This window comes from Rhinoraja longicauda, chromosome 16 (genome assembly GCF_053455715.1).
Source record: "Rhinoraja longicauda isolate Sanriku21f chromosome 16, sRhiLon1.1, whole genome shotgun sequence".
Lineage (NCBI taxonomy): Eukaryota > Metazoa > Chordata > Chondrichthyes > Rajiformes > Arhynchobatidae > Rhinoraja > Rhinoraja longicauda.
Window position 1 is genome coordinate 16,062,658 of NC_135968.1, and position 20,763 is coordinate 16,083,420.

Here is a 20,763-nt window from a genome sequence, read left to right on the forward strand (position 1 = left end):
CACAGCTCAAACACACACAGCCCACAAACACACACTGCCCACCCACACACACACACACTCCACAAACATACAGTCCACAAACACAAACACACAGCCCATAAACACGCACAGCCCACAAACACACATACTGCCCACCCACACACATACACTCCACAAACACACACAGCCCACGAACACTGCCCACAAACATACACACTGCCCACAAACATACACACTGCCCACAAGCACACACACACAGCCCACAAACACTGCCCACAAACACACTGCCCACCAACACACAGTCCACAAACACACAGCCCACACACAGTCCACAAACACACGCACACTACCCACAAGCACACACTGCCCACAAACACACACACACACACTGCCCCCACACACACACTGCCCAACCAACACACAGCCCACAAACACACAGCCCACACACACACACACAGCCCACAAACACACACAGCTCACAAACACACAGCCCACACACGCACACAGCCCACACACTGCCCACAAACACACACTCAAACACAGCCCACACACACGCACACTGCCCGCACACTCACATACACACACAACCCACAAACACACACTGCCCACACCCATGTGTATGTGTATATATACCCACACACACACACTATGCACACACAAACACTGCGCACACACAGCCCACAAATGCACATACAGCCCACAAACACACACTCACACAGAGCCCATGCACACACACACAAACACCCACACACACACAGAGCCCATTCACACATACACACACTACCATACACACACACACACACAGTGACGCACAACCTGAGAGTTGCCTCTGTTCTTGACTGGGTTAGGGACCTGGGGAGTTGACCTGTATTCTCCCCCCATACCCCTGGCCATACCCTGGTTAGAGGGATATAGGCTAATCACGGGCAGATAGGGCTAGCAGAGATGGGGCTCCATGGTCAGCATGGACGAGTTGGGCCAAAGGGTCTGTTTCTCTGCTCTATGAATCCATGACTCTGTAAACAGAGCTACAGTCATACAGGCCCCTTGGCCCAACTTGCCATGCCATATCTACGATTGTTCCACCTCCCTGTCATTAGCCCATATCCCTCAAAACTGTCCTATCCATAAACCACATACACACACACACACACAAAGACACAGGCCCACACAGCACACACATACACGTATGCACGCATTCAGAATTATAGATTAACCTTGGAAGGCTTCTGTGATAACAACAGTGCATGTAAATAAGTCGGGTGATAAGTGTGAGCTAGTTAATGCTGGCTAAATAAGATCTATAATGAGCATCACTGCAGGATGATGTGAGCTGTCCAAGGCAGCACCATCACTGTGACATATTTCTGCAATCTACCCACTTTAACACTGCATCTAATTTACGTCTTGTAGGGAGCTGGAATGAAATGTTAATAAAGAATATTTGCTTGTCCTCACCTTAGCAGCAGCCTGAGGCTGCGAGGCATCTGTTTCAGAGCAAAACAGTTAAAAATGCACAGCTCATTGCGGGTGACATCGGTATCTCGCTCCTGACAGCTCATTCCTTCTATCGACCCTCGATCTGTCAATAGAGCCATTTCACAGATACATTCAACATGCAGAAATTATATGCAATTTACTCCGAAGGACTTTAATCAAGGCAAGAGAAATCAGCCTGTTGTGTTTACTGAAATGATTTTCCTGTAGCACATCAAACATTTACAGCACAAAGCTCTGGAAACTATCCAGCTCCCACTGTTACACACAGTGCTCATGAGCCTGCCGCCGCCTTGCTGAATCTGGCTCCAAAGCCTCACTCCAAACCCATCCTCCAAACCATACCCTACAAACCCTTCCTCCAAACCTTTCAAACCAGTCCCTCCAAACCCTCCTTTAGCCAGAGGGTGGTGAACCTGTGGAGTTCATTGCCACAAACAGCTGTGAAGGCCATCATTGGGTATTTTTAAGGCGGAGATTGTCAGATTTGTGATTATTAAGGGCATCAATGGTTGTGAGGAGAAGGCAGGGGAATGAGGTTGAGAGGAAAAGATAGATCAGCCATGATTGAATGGCAGCATGGACTTGATAGGCTGCTCCTATGACTAATGAACTGATGAACATTGACTCCCACATCACACAAGCTCATTATATCAAAATCCCCATTCATTCGTGCAATTCCCTTGCACCCAGCCCTTCCCACTCAGTCCTATTGAACTCAATGTCCAGTGGACCCAATCCATTCCAATTCAACCTCATTAGGTCACAATCCCAACGGATGAAACACTTTCCATTCATTCCCATTGACCAGGTTTAATGGATCCAGTCACTTCCACCAGTCACCAGTCCCATTGGACTAACTCCTTCCCGTGCATTCCTCTAGTAGACAAACACAACAATCTTGTTCACTTCACTTGACTGATCCCCATTTTCTTTGTCCCAAAACTCCCTCCTTAAACAACTCTGTCTTGCACCATGTTCAATCCATCCTTCCCTTCCTGATAACAACCAAGTCCCAAGAGGACACAAAATGCTGGAGTAACTCAGTGGGTCAGGCAGCATCTCGAGAGGACAGGCATTAGGTGAGTTTTTTGGTTGGAGCCCTTCTTCAGACCCTTTGAGATGTTGCCTTTTGTGTAAACCAGCATCTGCAACTACAACTGCCGAGTCCCATTCAGATTCTCCAAGCTTTCTGCTCCATTAACAAGAAGCACAGTCTTCGACAGAGTCTTGGTACAGAGCACCCTGACTGGTTGCATCGTGGCCTGGTTCAGCAACTCAAATACCCATGGACAAAGGAGGCAACAAAGAGTGGTAGACACTGCCCGGTCCATCACGGGGACCATTCCCTTTAAATCTTGCCCCATTTATCTAAAACCTGTGCCCTCTAGTTTTAAGACCCCTCTACCCTGGAAAAAGGACTGTCACCATTCATGTCGCCTGCTTACGCCCCACATGATTTTATAAACTACTGATTTTATAAGGTCATCCCTCAGCCTGCTTAACTCCAGAAAAAACAACCCCAGCCTAAAGAAGAGCCCCAACAGAAATGTCACCTCCCCATGTTCTCCAGAGATGCTGCCTGACCCATTGAGTTACTCCAGTACTTTGTGACCCAGCCTATCTAGTCCTCTCCTTATAATTCAAACCCTCCAGTCCCGGAAACATCCTTGTGGCCCCAGAATCTTTCCCCTTGCTTCCCTCAATCATATGGGATGCACTTGGTCAAGTAATGGGGAATCCATCCACTTTTACGCACCTCAAGATTCAGATTTAGATGAGTTTATTATCAAATCAGGTTAGTTTATTAACAAAAACACCAGGCAGCAATGAAATTGGAGACTATTGGACTTCATTGGAGACCCTCAGACTCATTGGAGACTCTCAGATTCATTGGAGAGCCTTGGACTATCTGTAATCGGACTTTACTGGACTTTATCTTGCACTAAACATTGTTCCCTTAATCATATATCTGTACACTGTGGATGGCTCGATTGTAATCATATATAGTCTTTCCACTGACTGGATAGCACAAACCAAAAAACCTTTTCTCTGTACTTCGGTATATTTGACCACAAACTAAACTCCTTGTTCATATGAAGTTCACCGAGTAAACAGTGCACATACAATAATGATAAATACAATCATAAATACAACAACAGATGCAAAACCACAGCATGGTACAGGATTATGGTGCAACATCCGAGTAGCACTAAATAAAATAAAAGTGCAATAATGGAATCACCGTACGAGATAGAGTTAGGAGGAAGAGTACCTGGCAGAACCTCCGGGAAGTAGGTGTGAAAGGGGTGATTAGTTCAGGAGTCAGATAGCAGTGGGTAAGCAGGCTTTAGAGATCCAGCGAGAAACAGGCCACTCGGTCAACCAAATCTGCACCGACCAGCAATCACCACGTACACTCGCACTATCCTGCACACTAGGGATAATGTACAATTTTACCGAAGCCAAATTAACCCACAAACATGTAAATCTTTGGAGTGTGGGAGGAAACCAGAGCTCCCGGAGAAAACCCACGTGGTCACAGCGGGAACATGCAAACTCTATACTGACAGCACCCACAGTCAGGGTCTAACCCGGTTCTCTGGTGCTCTAGGGCAGCAACTCTACTGCTGCGCCACTGTGCCACCCAATCTTTCAAAGTACTCCAACTTAACCTATGCCCAATCTAGTTCCTGATTCCCCTAGCCTGGGTAAAAAACTCTGTACGTTCACACTAGCTATTTGCCTCATGGTTTTATACACCTCCACAAGATCACCCCACATCCTCCTGCGCTGCAAGGAATAAAGTCCTAGCCTGCAAAACTCTCCCTGTAGCTCAGAGTCCTGGCAACATCTTTGTAAATCCTCCCTGCACTCTTTCCACCAGAACAACATCTAAGCTTTGATGGGGTCGTCGTGTTAGAAACTGTCTGCCACACCTGACGTGGAGGGGGTTACAGAGACAGGGAGGGGTGTAGGGGCTGGAGGGGGTTACAAAGACAGGGAGGGGCGTAGGAGCTGGAGGGGGTGACAGAGACAGGGCGAGGGTGTAGGGGCCAGAGGGGATCGCAGAGATGGGAAGAGGGGTATTGAGACGATGAGAGCAGGGCTGGAGAGGGTTACAGAGGCTGGGATGGGTGTAGGAGCCAGAGGGGGGGTTACAGAGACAGGGAGGGGCCAGCAGGAGTTAGAGACAGGGAGGGGCGTTGGAGCTGGAGTGGGTTAGGGAGACAGGGAGCGGTGTAGGGGCTGGAGTGGGTTACAGAGACGAGGAGGGGGTTACAGAGATGGGGAGGGGTGTCGGGCTGGAAGGGTCTGGCTGATGGGACACTGATGAAGGCGTGAGGCAGGCCTGGAGATGGCATCGCTGTGACTCAGCACTGCCACCTGCAGGGCAGGGAGGGACGTGCAGGGGCCGCCACAGACCCAGGGAGAATGAACAAAGACGGCTGCTGGCAGATGGGGAGAGATATATCATCACCTCCGTGACTGCGGGTCTCTGAGTGCTGACGTAAGGTGTACACACACACAAACAGCCCAGGGGAAGCCGGCGGCTCAGGATCGATACCAGCAGCAGCTCGACAGTAGCAGGGGGAAGTAGTGAGACGGGGCACCGTGATATCTCCAGCGTCTGATTCTGCTGCTTATTGAGTAATGAGGTGTCCCACTGACACATTAAGATAAACAATTAGCAGATTAGTGTTTACAGAGGTGAGAATGCGGCCATTAATCAATTTGTGAGACCCAGTGTTTGTTGCAGAGGCAAAGACATCAGCTACCCGTTACCTGACGGTGTAGTTAGTGCATTGAGACACTCCGCACATTCCCCCTGTACCCTGAGGGTGGATGCCACCACCCAGCCATAGAGTCACACAGCACCGAAACAGGCCCTTCAGCCCAGCTCATCCATGCTGACCTTCTAAACTACCCCCATTTGCCTATAAACAAAGGCACAAAGTGCTGGAGTAACTCAGCAAGTCAGGCAGCATCTCTGGGGAACATGATTTTGTACACTTTCATGTTCAAAATTATGAAATTCTACAAAATCATTTGAGGAATAGGCCGAGTAAATGCACAGAGTCGTTTGGCCAGAGTAGGGGAATCAAGAATCAAAGGATATAGATTTAAGGTGAGAGGGGAAAGATTTAATAGGACTAATATACCACAAAGGGTGGTATATGTATGGAACGAGCTGCTAGGGGAAGTTAGTTGAGGCAGGTACAATTGCAACATTTAAGAAACATTTAGACCGGTATATGGATAGAATAGGTTTTGAGGGATAAGGGCCAAATGTAGGCATTTGGATGGGCATGTTGGTCAGCATGGGCAAGTTGGGCCAAAGGGCCTGTTTCTTGCCGTAGGACTCTATGACACCCTATGGATAGGTGATGCTTCTAATCAGGTTGTTTCCACCATTTCCCCCACGTTTGGCCCATATCCCATTAAACCTTTCCTACCCATGTACCTGTTCAAATGTCTTTTAAATGTCTGAAGAAGGGTCCCAACCCGAAATGTCTCCTTGTTCTTGTTCTCTAGAAATGCTGCCTGACCCGCTGAGTTACTCCAGCACTTTGTGTCGTTTAAATGTTGTCATTGTACCTACTCCAACTACCTCCTCTGGAAGCTCATTCCATACACCCACCACCCTCTGTGTAAAAAAAGTTGCCCTCAGGTTCCTATTAAATCTTTCCTCTTGCACCTTAAACCTGTGCCCTCTAGATTTAATGGGACCCTGAGGGGTGACTTTCTCAGCTTAACAAGTCTTTTGTTCCAAAGGGTTGGAAATGTTTGGAATTATCGCCCCCAGAGAGTTGTGCGGGCAGTCATTGAATCTACCAGTCATTGAAGTACCCTGGCTTTTTAAAGGACGTTCAGAAGCCTGATAACAGAGGGGAAGAAGCTGTTTCTGAGTCTAGTGGTGTGCACGTTCAAGCTTCTAAACCTTCTGCCGGATGAGAGCAGGGAGAAGAAGGAATGACCGGGGTGGTACGTGTCATATTATGACAATAAAGATATATTGTATTGTATTGTATTGTATGTCTGCTCATGTTGGCTACTTTTCCGAGGCAGCGGGAACTGTAGATCAAGTCAGCGGTGGGGAATCTGGTCTGTGTGATGGACTGGGTCACATCCACAACTCTCTGTAATTTCTTGCTGTCTTGGGCAAAACTGTTGCCAAACCAAGCTGTGATACAACCCAATAGGAACAGCTCCTCATATTCCACTTGGGTTGCTTATACCCCAACAGTATGAACATTAAATTCTCCAATTTTACAAACCCCTCCACCTCCCCTTTCTCCCCTACACCCCCCTCCCCCAAGAACTACCTACTCTTTCTCCCCCACCCCTCTCCACACTACTTCCTCTGGCTTCACAATTCACAACTCTTCAACCCTTTTGTCTCACACCTTTGGTTTTAATCTCCTTTGATCTTTGCCCAAGCATCTGCCTATCAACCCCCCCCCCCCCCACCTTGCCTGTGTCTGCAACATTTTGTCCTGCCTCTCCTCTCTTCCACTTTTCTTCCCCCCCCATCCACAATCAGTCTCAAGAAGGGTCCCAATCCAAAATGTTATCGAGGCATTTTCTCCAGAGATGCTGCTTGACCCGCTGAGTTACTCCAGCACTTTATGTCCTTTTTTTGCAAACCACAATCCGCAGTTCCTTGTTTCTGCCAAGAGGATGCATTGTGTGGATCAAGTCAGCAACTTCCAGCATCAACTGAAAGCCAGAAATGTCAGCCCACATTCCAAGAGGGAATATTTTAAAAGGCCTTGATAGATGTGACAAAATGTGGACTTTAGGGCAGAGAACTGACTGGTGGGATACCGAATGTTACCATGGCTTACAATCCATGTTGTGGTTCAGTCACAAAGCAAACAATTAGAAATAACCCAAGAGATGTGTTTCTACAAACTGATTCAACTATAAACTACTTTTCTGGTTTCAGAGACAACATCTGCAGGCAAGGATGCCAAGGATTGGTCGACTTGGAATCCTGCTTTGTGATGATTGAAAGCTCAATGCTGCCTTTAGTTTAGTTTAGAGATATAGCGTGGAATCAGGCCCTTCGGCCCACCGAGTCCGCACCAACCAGCAATCACCCTGTACACTAGTACTATCCTACACACTAGGGACAACTTACAAAACCAATAAACCTACAAACTGTACGTGTTTGGCATGTGGGAGGCATCCGGAGGAAACCCATGTCACAGGGAGAAAATACAAACGCTGTAAAGACAGCACCCGTAGTCAGGATCGAACCCGAGTCTCTGGTGCAGTAAGGTAGCAGCTCTACCACTGCGCCGCCCCTTGTACCCGACCCAATTGGTGGCAGGGACTCTTTGCAAATGAAAAACTGCGGTGTGATTGAGACAAACATTCACGGGACTTTTAATAATTGCCATTTATTGCCAGGCATATTATCTGCACAAACTATCGACGTACTGAGGTGAACTACATCAAAGTAACTGGGTCAGAACTGAACTGGCTTTCATGAGCACAAAACCAGTTAGCATTGATTATCACGGTGCTGCATGGAATTAATAACCAACCAGCACGGAAATGTTAGGGTGACCTATGATATTCTGGGCCCTATCAATACAGAACCTCTACCTCTACTTGCTCCGCTGTGTCGGATATTGAAGAAAACAGACTAATTAGATCTGCTATAGATGCTCTGTAGAAAGCATCCTATTGGGATGCATCACAGCTTGGTTCGGGAACAGCTCTGCCCAAGACCACAAGAAATTGCAGAGCTGTGAATATAGCCCAGTCTATCACACAGACCAGACTCCCCACCATAGAACACCTCTTCGTGTTCTCCAGAAATGCCGCCTGACCTGATGTGTTACTCCAGCACTTTGTGTCCTTTTGTGTATTAACCAGCATCTGCAGTTCTTTGTTTCTTTACCTTATGCCTTATTTACCTCTCTATCTAGTTGTGTTGTCACTTTCCGCTATTACTGTACAGAAATAGATGCGTCTGTTGCATAAAAAGGAACTGCAGATGCTAGTTTATACCAAAGATATAAAGTGCTGGAGTAACTCTGAGTCAGGCAGCATGAAATTAGAGGAAAGGGAACTCGAGGTAGGGAAAGTCAAGAACTGGCAGTCGGAAGTGATAAAATCAGAGGAGGTCTGAGAGATAATGGCCTGGTGCTTATGTGTGGGATCATGGTCCAGGGGTGAGTCGGAGGAGGTTTTCGAGAGCTGGCGCCTGGCCTGAGCCTGGTAGAGGTTAGCCATCTTCAGCCTTGGTACTGACCTTTTCCCACTTCTAGTTACCTCCCCTCTACTTTCTGTCCGAAGAAGGGTTCCGACCCGAAGCGTCACCCATCCTTTTTCTCCAGAGATGCTGCCTGACCCACTGAGTTACTCCAGCGCTGTGTGTCTATTTTCAGGTACGTCTATTACGAAATTGAGTTCCATCGGAAGCAGGTTCGTAGAGCAGAGAGTGGGGCTGCCTTCACCATGGCTGTGCATCCAGAGCTACTGTGTGTTTGCCACCATTTAATGAGCCTAATGTCAGCGCAGTTCAGGGTATTAAATGAGAGAACTTTGCTGAATAAACCCAACTCCATTGCCTCTCTTCAAATAATCAAGTATACCCTTTATAACTGCATTCCATAATTAATAAACCTCTGCTAGCAAATGTCTAATTTGCCAATACATATACTGACAGGAGCAGATTAACTGTCCATTGACTTATTGTGCGATTGGAACTCACACATCTTCCAGTGAGCAGAAGCGAGCCATTAATCAACATCCTGTTCCCCGGCAACGTATGATCTTAAAAGAAGGTTTTACACAGTTGATAAATTTTTCATAACACACACCAGCACCTTTCAGTTCTCATAAATCATCTTCATCTTCCCTCACAGCCGTTAAAAAGGTATTGGCTTTTCATGCAGATTGCTTATGTAAATCATATATTTTGCAAAGGATTGGAGAGCAATCGGAGACTCGAAATTCAAATCATTAAAAAATTTGAAATGAACTTTACAAGGCCTTTGATAGACACTGGAGTGAATCAGCGGGCCAGGCAGCATCTCCGGAGAAAAAGGATAGGTGACGTCTGAAGAAGGGGACCGATGGACAGGTATAGGGATAGGAGAGATTTGGAAGGATATGGGCCAAATGCTGGCAAATTGGACTAGCTCAGATGGGGCACCTTGGTGGGCATGGATGAGTTGGGCCGAAGGGCCTGTTTCTGTGCTATTTGACTCCATGACTCCTGAGAGGGAGGCATTAGGCATGTGGTACCAGTTTCAGTTACTCAGTCTCTCCTCTACCACTCAAACCTTTGAGGGTAAACTTTAGAAACTCAATTAGACTGCCAGAGTCAAGAGTGTTTAATTGTCATAAACACCACCAACAGCGGGCTGCAAGGCCCGTTTTACACTGGACAACTCTAGGATTCTACTTTGGTTCTATCTTCACGAAGGAGAGATATCATCCACCCTCCAGTCACCCTGCTCCTTTCCCCTTCTCCATACATTCATCTCCGAACCCCGAGTCCCACATTTCACTTTTCATAAGTTATAGGAGCAGAATTAGGCCATTCGGCCCATCAAGTCTGCTCTGCTAGACAAGCATGGCTGATCTATCTTCCCCTCTCAACCCCATCCTCCTGCCTTCTCCCCATAACCCCTGACACCCGTACTAATCAAGAATCTGTCAATCTCTGCTTTAAAAATATCCACTGACTTGGTCTCCACAGCCTTCTGTGGCAATGAATTCCACAGATTCACCACCCGCTGACTAAATAAATTCTGTCTTATTCCCTCCTTTCCCCTTCCCCTGCCCCCTTCCTCCAACAGGGGGCAGGGGACAATTTTCAACAGAATCCAATTAACTTTTCGATCCTTCTTCCAGCTTTACATTTCACTCCACCACCTCTCTGCTTATCTGACACCTTTTGCCTCCTTTTCACCTCTCGCCTTTGTCACTTATTGCACCTATCTACCAATCAATGCCCCCCCCCCCCCCCCATTACCTGTATCCACCTATTGTTGGCCAGGTATTGTCCGGCCCCCAACCTCTCTTTTCTAGCTTTCCCTCCCCCCCCCCCTCCCCCTCCCCATTTGGCATGGAGGCACAGCAGCAGAGTTGCTGCCTTACAGCGCCAGAGACCCAGGCTCCATCCTAACCACGGATGCTGTCTGTACAGAGTTAGTACATTCCCCCTGTGACCACGCTAGGTTTTTCTGGGTGCTCTGGTTTCCTCTCACATTTGAAAGCAGGTTAATTGGCTTCCGTAAATTGCCCCTACTGTGTTGGATAGAAATAGTGTAGGGGCGATTGCTGGTTGGCGTGGACTCGGTGGGCTGAAGAGCCTGTTTCCATGCTGTGCCCCTAAACTAAAACTAAGCACACCATCAGTCTGAAGAAGGGTCCCACCTGAAACATTGCGTGTCTATTCACCTCCATAGATGTTGTCTGACCCGCTGAGATACTCCAGCACTTTGTGTTTTGCTCAAGTTTCTGCTGAAGTCCCCAGCAGATTTATTAACAACTATCTGATATTTATGGCCTGGGGTTTTGGACTCCCTTACGAGTGGAAACATCTTCTCAAGGTTCACTCTATCAAAGGCCTTCATAATCTTAAAGATATCTGTCAGGTCAGACATCACTTTCTCACTTCTGACAATAAGACCCACATTTATCCTGGTAATTCTTGATAGTTATAGTCCTTCAGTTCGGCTGCTGTTCTTGTAAATCTTATTTTGCGACTTCCCCAGTGCCTCTGTATCATTTTTATTTGGAAGCGGTGATTAAATAGGACTGAGTTTGGGCTGTAATAGCCCGCTAATTCTATGAAGCCATGACTGAACGAGGTAAGGCATGGCTCTCTTTCAACGTCCAGCGAAGCAATGGGTTCCAGCAGCTTCAATTTTAAACATAGATAATTTGGTTACAACTGTCTTCACAAACTGGAAGATGTCAGCACAAAATTGGGCAGAGCAGAGCAAAATAAGAAAGATTTTACTCAGAGGAGCAGTGAGTCAAACAACTGCCCATAGAAAGGAGCTGGATGTGAACTGGAATCATGATTAAAAACTGTTCAGATGAGCCACTCTCCACAGAATTGAGCACTGGGCCAATGCTTCATTGGGTACAGTGGTAAGTAGTTAGCGGACTGTTACGTTTAGAAAAGCAAGAGGTATTCTTCGTTGAAACACACAGGATCCTGAGGGGCTCCACATGGCAGATATGGAGAGGATGTTTCCTTTGGTTGGCGAGTCTAGAACTAGGGAGTCACAGTTTAAAAGTAATCCATCTGGATCATAGGACTTCATCTGTGGAGAGAGTTCAGACAGGCTGGGCTTGTTTTGGGAAAAAAAACCTGCAGATGCTGGTTTAAATCGAAGGTAGACACAAAATGCTGGAGTAACTCAGCGGGTCAGACAGAAGGGTCTCGACCTGAAACGTCACACATTCCTTCTCTCCTGAGATGCTGCCTGACCCGCTGAGTTACTCCAGCATTTTGTGTCTACCCTCGGCTTGCTTTTGCTGGAGTGGACGTGTCTGAGGGGTGAGGTCATGAGAGACACACCTAGGGTAGGTAGTCAAGAACCTTTTACCCCATGGGAGAGTCATCGCGTCATAGAGTCACACAGCACGGAAACAGGCCCTTCGGCCCAACTTGCCCATGCTGACCAAGGTGCCCCATCTACACTAGTCCCACCTGCCCGCATTTGGCCCATATACCCTCTTAACCTTTCCTATCCATGCACCTGTCCAAATGTATCTTAAATGTTCTTATAGTACCTGCCTCAACTACCTCCTCAGGCAGCTCGTTCCAGCTACCCACCACTGATAGGGGCATTCATATTACCACAGAGGTATTGAAAACAACAGGGCGTACGTTTAAGGGAAGAGGAAGGAGGTTTAAATGGAAATTGGCTTAATGCCTCTTTTAATTTAGTTTAGAGATGCAGGACAACAACAGGCCCTTTGGCCCACCAAGCCCATGCCGGCCATCGGTCATTCGTTCACATTAGTTCTACGTTATCCCACTTTCTCATCCCTGCACACTTGGGACAATTTACAGAGGCCAATTAATCTTTCAACCTGCACGTCTTTGGGATGTGAGAGGAAACTGGGGCACCCGGAGAAAACCCATGCGGGGATAGGAAGGATGTGCCTACAGACAGCAGCCAAGGACTGTGCGGCATCAGACACCCCGGCTTGATTCTGACCTCTCAGTGGGTGAAAACAGTCGTAGAGACAACAAGACCGTTCCCTCCTCTCCCCGCTTCCGCCCGGCAGAAGGTACAGAAGCTTGAAAGCACACACCATCAGATTAAGGAACAGCCTTTTCACCGATCAGCGATCACCTTGTACACTAGCACTCCCTACAGACAGCACCCATAGTCAGGATTGAACCCAGGTCTCTGGTGCTGTAAGGCAGTAACTCTACCCCTGCACCACAGTTCCACCCTTGTTTGCATCTATTGTTCTTAAGTTTGAACTGATTGTATGTATGCATGGTGGATCTGATTTGTTTGGATAGCATGTAAAACAAACTTTTTCACTGTATCTCAGTACATATGACAATAACAAACTTAAACCTAAACATCTCTGACATCCAGGAAAGACAGCGAGCAAGGACTTAAGACCGAGAGCCCAGATGAATATGAAGACAGTAAAGAAGACATTGAGATACATCATAGCGAGTGAAAGAATATTTGTACCCTTAACATTTATTTAAAGTACTCAAACATCTATCTGTTCAATAATAATAAAATTTCAAGACAGGCTCACGAATATGTTTTATAAATCTCATTCCTGTGCAATGCAATATTCTGAGGACCTTGGTGTGTAAAATTGGATTACATACCATTCTTTCTTTCTTTCGACAATGATGAAAATTGGTTGAATCCAGAATAAATCATGTTGTGACCATTTCCCCGGCCAGGTCACACCAGTCGGGTGATTTGACCGGCCACTTCCTGTTGAATTCAGCCTTTGAATCCAACGGGATGATGCCATTCCAAATGCAAAACCACTTTTGCAGCTTTGCAGGGGAATTAGGACCACATTCGGCAAGACACAAAGTGCTGGAAGGGCTCAGCGGGTCAGGCAGCATCTGTAGAGGGAATGGACACACGATGTTTTGGGCCGGGACCGTTCATCAGATCCTCTTCCGCCACGTTCCGGCACTATTTTGCAACTTCCAAGTTTCCGAAAAGTCCAATCATGGCCCACGGAGATCTGCAGTATCTTATTTTCTTACGTTAAGGCCAGGTGTCCGGGCGGCATTGGATGGGTGAAGTAGGGGTCGGCCTGGCCCAGCGTGATGCAGTCGGCTCCTACCACCACTGCTCTGTGCAATTGCAGGCTGCGCTCAATCCGCTCGCTTGCCCGGCTGCTGTCGGGCCTCCGTCTACACCACCGCCCGCGACCTCCGCAAACGTGCCATCCGTCACCTCCAGCAGCCGTCCTTCCAGCTCCATGCATCGAGGTCGCCGTGTCCCATTTCCCCAGCCGATCACGGAACTTTAGGGTGCTTTCCAAGGGCACGGGAAGTGAGTTCACGGACTGTTCACAGCCGCTGACTTTCACCTTCATCTTTCACCACTGCCATCTTGAAAGAAATATGGTGATTGTATCTGATTCCACCACCTTCTCATGCAGTCAGATGTAGATATCAACCACTCTGTGTCAAAAACTTTCCCCTTAGATACCTCTTAAAACATCTTTCTCTCATCTTAAACCTATGCCCTCTTGGTTTTGACAGCCCTACCTTGGGAAAAAGGTTCTGAGCACCTACCCCATGTATGTCTCTCATGAGTTTAGAAACCTTCCCCTCAGCTTTCTTTGTTCTCGGAAGGGCAATCCGAGCCTGTCCAAGGTCTCCCTCTAACCGAAGTCCTCCAATCCACAGAGCATCTGGTGAAGCTCCTCCAGTAGTTTCTATCCTTCCTATGGACTAGAAGTGCACAGAGTACCTCAAGTGCAGCCTAACCAATGTTTTGCAAAGTTGCAACAAAACCTCCCAACATTTATAACTTATACCCTGACCTATGAAGGTCACAGAGATTAGGAGAAAGGGAGGTGCAACTAGACCTGGGTATCCTTGTACATCAGTCACTGAAAATAAGCATGCAGATACGGCAGGCAGTGAAGAAAGCCAATAGCATATTGGCCTTCATTGCGAGAGGATTTGAGTTTAGGAGCAAGGAGGTCCTACTGCAGTTGTACAGGGCCCTGACGAGACTGCACCTGGAGTATTGTGTGCAATTTTGGTCTCCTAATTTGAGGAAGGATATCATTGCTATTGAGGGAGTGCAGCGTAGGATCATCAGATTAATTCCCGGGATGGCAGGACTGACGTATGATGAAAGAATGGGTCGACTGAGCTTGTATTCACTGGAATTTAGAAGGATGAGAGGGGATCTTATAGAAACATATAAAATTCTTGGATTGGACAAGTAAATGCAGGAAAAATGTTCCCAATGTTGGGGGAGTCCAGAACCAGGGGTCACAGTTTAAAAATCAGCGGTAGGCCATTTAAGATTGAGATGAGGAAAAACTTTTTCACCCAGAGAGTTGTGAATCTGTGGAATTTTCTGCTACAGAAGGCAGTGGAGGCCAATTCACTGGATGTTTTCAAGAGAGTTAGATTTAGCTCTTAGGGCCAATGGAATCAAGGGACATGGGGAAAAAGTCGGAATGGGGTAGTGATTTTGGATGATCAGCCATGATCATGTTGAAAGGCTGTGCTGGCTCGAAGGGTTGAATGGCCTACTCCTGCACCTATTTTCCACGTTTCTCTGTTTGGAGAGGGTGAAGGTTACCTGGAACTTTCTGCCTGGGGTGGTGGTGGAGGCATACAATAGTGGCGTTTAAGAGACTTTTGGATAGGCATGTGAATATGCAGGGAATGGAGGGATAGAGATCTCATGCAGGCAGAGAAGAATAGTTTATCTTGGCATCATGTTCAGCACATACCGTGTGGGCTGAAGGGCCTGTTCCTCTACTGTACTGTTCTGTCCTAAGAAACTGAGGTCAACTTGAGGGAAGCAGGTCAAGTTGTGACCTTCCCAAGATGGCACCGTGCAGGTGACCTCACTCTGCCATCACATCCACCCGCCTGCAACAGAAGTTGACCCAAGCATACCACATTACTCCTTCACTACCCTATCTACCCCTCAGGGAGATTTGGACTGTGTCTGTTCATCAGCATTCCTCAATGTCCATCCATTACTGTTAGTCCTACCTCTATTTGACTCCCAAAATGCAACACCTTGAGCTTGTCGGGATTAAATTCCACCTGCCAACACTCCTCCAATCCCAGGGCCATGCGATTACTTCAATGGGGGCAAACATTTAATCTATCTTTTTTGTGCTCAACGTAACTAATACAGGAAAATGTGGCACCCCTTCTCAGTACCTTCGTGCTTCATCTCCTCAAACCACCATGAAATCCTCCAAACAGTAACTCAATCACTACTCCTGCACCATTGTGCCGTCCTTAAGCACGCTGTGTCATTTTTTGAGAGTGACGTTCTTAGCCTGTGAACTATAAATGCTTAAAGCTCCCATAGAATACTCCTGCTTGCGATAATAAAATAGATAAATAAACACCCAGGTGGCAAAAGTCCACAAGAATATCAGAAGGAAGCTTTAAGCATTTGCTTTACCAATCAACATTATACCTCTATCTGGACAAGCAGAGTCAAGCATTCCCAAGCTCAGCAGCATTGACCAGGTATAAAAACATCCAAATTAGTAATGGGAACTAGGGAAGGGTGAATGGCATGTTATCCTGCACCATTCTATGTCTGCCCACTCACCTGCTCCACACCCAGCCTGCTATTGACCTCCCCGCCTCACCTGCCCACTCCAGTTCCACTCTCCCTGTCCCCACTGGCCTGACCAAGGAGCAAGTCATCCCAGCAGCCAGCATTTGCTTTCCTGACCTTGCCAAAAAAAACGTTAAAAACTCCAATTTTAAAACAAACGCACATTTTCAACAGCTCCAAACCGAGCAGAGGTCGTGCTAGGCGGGGGAGCGGTTCGGGCGAACTCCCTGCGCCGAGCTCCAGCGATGGGTCGGGCAGTGGGACTGCGATGGGTTGCGGGCTGCGAGATGGAGGCCGGGAGGAGGACTAGTCACGCAGTACTGTTTCTCCAGCTCGTCTGCACCACCCAGCTAACTGGGGGGCCGCGTAGAGTATGCACAGGTCCTGCAAATTGTACCGGCAGCTAACCCTGATGAACCTGCATCAGTGCCAGAGGTCTCTGATGCTGAGCTGCTTTGGACTCCAACCTATCCGGGGTGGCACCTCCAACCGCTTGCGGAGGATGCTTGGTCAGCAGCGAGCCTTTGCCGGAGCGACCGCCTGCAGGCCGAGACTGTGTTGATCCACTGCTGGAGGCCATCCTGTCATGCTGATCCATAAACTGTGTGAGCACCGAGCACTGGGCTTCGATGAAACTCTGGAACCCTTCCGCCATGGTCGCCTGCAGACGTTCTCCCAGTGATACGAAGCCCGCCTTGACGGCGTCTTGGAGTTTGGAGCCCAAAGCCTCAATGGCAGAGGTGTGGGCATTCACAAGCGAGGTGCTGGCTGTTTCCAAGGCCTGTGTTAGGGAGGTTTCCACTGCAGAGGCCACTGGCATTGACAATTGCTCGATGGCAGACTGCAGAGCATTCAGCCGCTGGTCCAACATGACCATGCCATCTTCCACGGTAGTGTGGATGGAGGCCAGCCTCTGCTCGACACTGAACTCGTGTTCCAACAGTCTGCGTATGAAGGCAGGCCCACTGAGATCTGTGTCTACATCTGCCTCCATCGGCGAGCCCAGCACAGTGGGTCTCCAGTCTTCAAATGAAGAAGACCTCTCATCCTCCTCTACTAGGATTGGTCCCGCTCCTTCCTCACCAACATCCAGTGACTCACCCAGTGCCTCCTCATCCTCAGCACTACCATCTCCTGCGGTGGGCGTGCCTGTACTGGTGCCTGCTTCAGGGTGGGCTGCGGATATTTGGAATTCGGGTGTGCAGTGCCGTTTTGCAGCAATGGTGGATGATCCACTTGTTTCCCCTTGGTCTGTGGAGAGATGGAGAAGTCACGGCATGAGTGCGGAGGTGCACACCCGTTCCGCTTCACTACAACCAGCAGATGAACCTATGCAATGCCAATGCGCTCAATGGACTCAAGGACACAAAGTGCTGGAGTAACTCAGCGGGTCTGGCAGCATCCCTGGAGAACACGGATAGGTGACGTTTCGGGTTGAGAAGCTTCTTCAGTCTGAAGAAAGGTCTCGACCCAAAAGTCACCTATCCACATTCTCCAGAGATACTGACTGATTCGCTGAGTTACTCCAGCACTTTGTGTCCTTTTGTGTTTGAACCAGCACCTGCAGTTCTTTGTGTCTAAGCTGAGTGGACTCATTCCTATCACACCACGAGCAGGCACATATACTCACCGCTCAGTCGGGACGTTACTGCAAGGTCACCTGGGTCAAAGCCCTCGAAGGTTTCCTTTCCAAAGAGAGCAATCATATCATTCTCAAACTCGGTCAAGGTTTTGACAACCGGTCGGCCGCCCCCTGATAGTTGGCATGACCTTCTATTATAGGCCAGTTTCTCCTTTGAAGATAAAAGAGCGGAGATTAGAATAGAATGGTCTGAAGAAGCATCTCAACCCGAAATGTCACCCATTCCTTCCCTCGAGATGCTGCCTGTCTCGCTGTAACTCCAGCTTTTTGTGTCCATCTTCGATTTAAATCAGCATTTGCAGTTCCTTCCTGTACACAGAATGATTTTTGATTGATTGAATTGATTGAATGTTACAGCATAGTAATGCTCCCTTTGGCTCAACGAGTCTATACGGAACATCAATCGGGAGAGGGCAGGAGAATGGGGTTGAGAGGGAAGAATAGATCAGCCATGATTGAATGGTGGAGTAGACTCGATGGGCAGAATGGCCTAATTCTGCTCCTTTGTCTTAAGGTCTTATTGTAGACATTGGAGTTTGTCTCATTGTTTCTTTGTCGGTACGCATGACAATTTAAGCATCCTTGACTCTCACTACACTACAATGCTGGGAATCACATTCTGCACTCCGGTATCTTTACTCTTCGAAGTACCTTTTATACTTGAGTTTCGTTTGATTGTATCCATGTATAGTATTGCCTGCTTTGACAGGATTGCTTGCAAAATAAAGCTGTTGACTGTACCATGGTACATGTGACAATAATAAACCTAAACCCAAATGGTAAGCTGTACTCTGGCAAATGGAGCCTACCAAGTAACAGCAAAATGTCAACTGTCCTTGTAAACTATGCAGAGATGTGATGAAGGCACAAGGACCTTCAGTTAATTGACTCCCGGTTGAGGTTTGTTTTATTTAACTCCATGGCAAGCAACCACATTGTTTCACTGTACTTCTGCACATGAGACAATAATAAACCTGAGCCTAAACCCACCCACATCCTTGCCTGACATCACTACGTCCCCACCACACCCAATCCCCTCTTGCCCCACCCCCCCTCCACTTCACACTGCCACACCCTCACCCTACCTCACCCCACCCTCACCCTATCACTCTCTTGACCTGCCCTCACTCTACTCTACCTCTCCACATCCTTACCCCTCCCTCATCTCACCCTCTCCCCACCCACCCTCACCTTCACACCCCTCTCTTACCCCCACCTCACCCCACCCCTCCTCCACCTTGCTCTCCCTCACATCTTCATCCCACCCCACAATTCCTCTCCTCCTCCAACCCCCTGCCTCACCCTCACCCCTTCCTCACCACAGCCTCTTCTCTCTCCTCATCCCAACCTCACCCTTGCCCCTCCCTCACCCCATCTGTCCCTCCCCTCGCACACCTCCTCCACTCTCGCTCCTCACCACATCCCACCCACACTTACCACGCCCTTGTCCCTCCCCTCCCTTACACCACACGCCTCCCTCCCTCCCTCCACACCCCGTCCCGTCTCCATCCTCTCTCTTCCCACAACACACCCCCGACTCGCCGTGAGCCCCCCGCCCGCCATCACCCTGTCTCCTCCTTCACACAACCCCTCGCCACCTTGGTGCTCTTCTTCAGGTCGTGCACCTTCTTGCGCACCTCCTCCCAGGAGCGGCGGGTGCCCGACACGGCGTTGACCCGTTCGGTGACGAAGAGCCAGGCCCGGCGGCGGCTCTGCAGGCTGGGCGGCCGCCCGCCCTGCCCGAAGATGTCCCGCCGCCGCTCCATCACCGAGTCGACCAGCACCCGCAGGTCGCGCTGCTTGAAGCGGGCCTTGCGGATCCGCCGCTCGGGCAGCCTGCGCAGGCCCGGCCCGCCCCACACCGGCTCCCGCATCTTCTGACCCCGTCGCCAAAGGCAACTCGGACACAAGGGTGGAACTACATTTCATTCGCACTGTCTCCCTTCGCTGGGAAGACCGATGTCAGCGGCGCCGCCGCCAGCGCACGGAACTACAACTCCCAACGGCCACTGCGCGCTCCCACCCCCGCGCGCTGCCTGCTGGGAGCTGTGGTCCGCTCGCCACCACTGGCCGATGGCGGCGGGAACTACAATTCCCAGGAGGCCTGGGGCCCGTTGTTTGCCGGGGCCGCAGCTCGGAGCCCCGGCACTGTGGACGGGCACGTACATGTACACGTACACGGTGGTGTGCAAGATGGAGGGATGGGAAGAAAGGGATGGAGGCAGAAGAGAAGAGAGGGGGAAGGCAAGGGCCAGGGAAGATGAGGGATGGGGAGGCGAGGAGGGATGTGAGGGGGCAGATGGAGGAGGTTGGGATGGGAGGGGGGCATAAGGAGAGACATCCCTTTAAAATCTCCATAAAGAGAGACATTAACAGAAGGAAACGTCTATAATAATGCAAACAAAAAAATGATTTTGCTGCTTGCTAGGCTAGTTTTAGACAACTTCACAGGCACATTGACAGGAAGATTCATATTGCTCATAAATCCTACATGCAGAGAAGATGTACAAGGATTTTGCCAGGACTCAAAGGCCTGAGCCACAGGGAGAGGTTGGGCAGGCTGAAACTTTATTCCTTAGAGCGCAGGAGGCCGAAGGATAATCTGACCTGTTTAAAATCACGAGGGAAATAGATAGCGTGAACGCACAATCTTTTTTCCAGGGTCATGGATTCAAGAACTAGAGGGCATTGGTTTAAGATAAGAGAGAAAAGATTTATAACGTACTTGAGGGTCAACATTTTCACACAGGGTGGTGGGTATATGGAAGGAGTTGCCAGATGAGATTGTTGAGGCAGGTACTATAACAACATTTAAAAGAAATGTGTACTGGT

The 20,763-nt window shown here is 48.6% G+C and overlaps 1 protein-coding gene across 4 annotated transcripts in view; it reads right to left on the bottom strand.

Annotated features, from left to right (window-relative positions):
• Positions 1 to 19,905, bottom strand: part of LOC144601267 (uncharacterized) — a 39,817-nt gene extending 19,912 nt beyond the window's left edge. Inside the window, exons 1-4 of one of the 4 annotated variants that reach the window (XM_078413287.1) lie at positions 19,530 to 19,905; positions 17,920 to 18,082; positions 16,687 to 17,540; positions 13,182 to 14,068 (exon numbers count right to left, since the gene is read on the bottom strand). In XM_078413287.1, the coding sequence (XP_078269413.1) occupies positions 16,693 to 17,540; positions 17,920 to 18,082; positions 19,530 to 19,805 (1,287 nt within the window). In that variant the 5' untranslated portion in view covers positions 19,806 to 19,905 and the 3' untranslated portion in view covers positions 13,182 to 14,068; positions 16,687 to 16,692. Of the gene's footprint in view, positions 1 to 13,181; positions 17,541 to 17,919; positions 18,083 to 19,529 lie in introns of those variants that run through there. The other 3 variants (XR_013548279.1, XM_078413288.1, XM_078413286.1) reach the window with 3 other exon arrangements.
• Between the last annotated feature and the right edge of the window lie 858 nt (positions 19,906 to 20,763).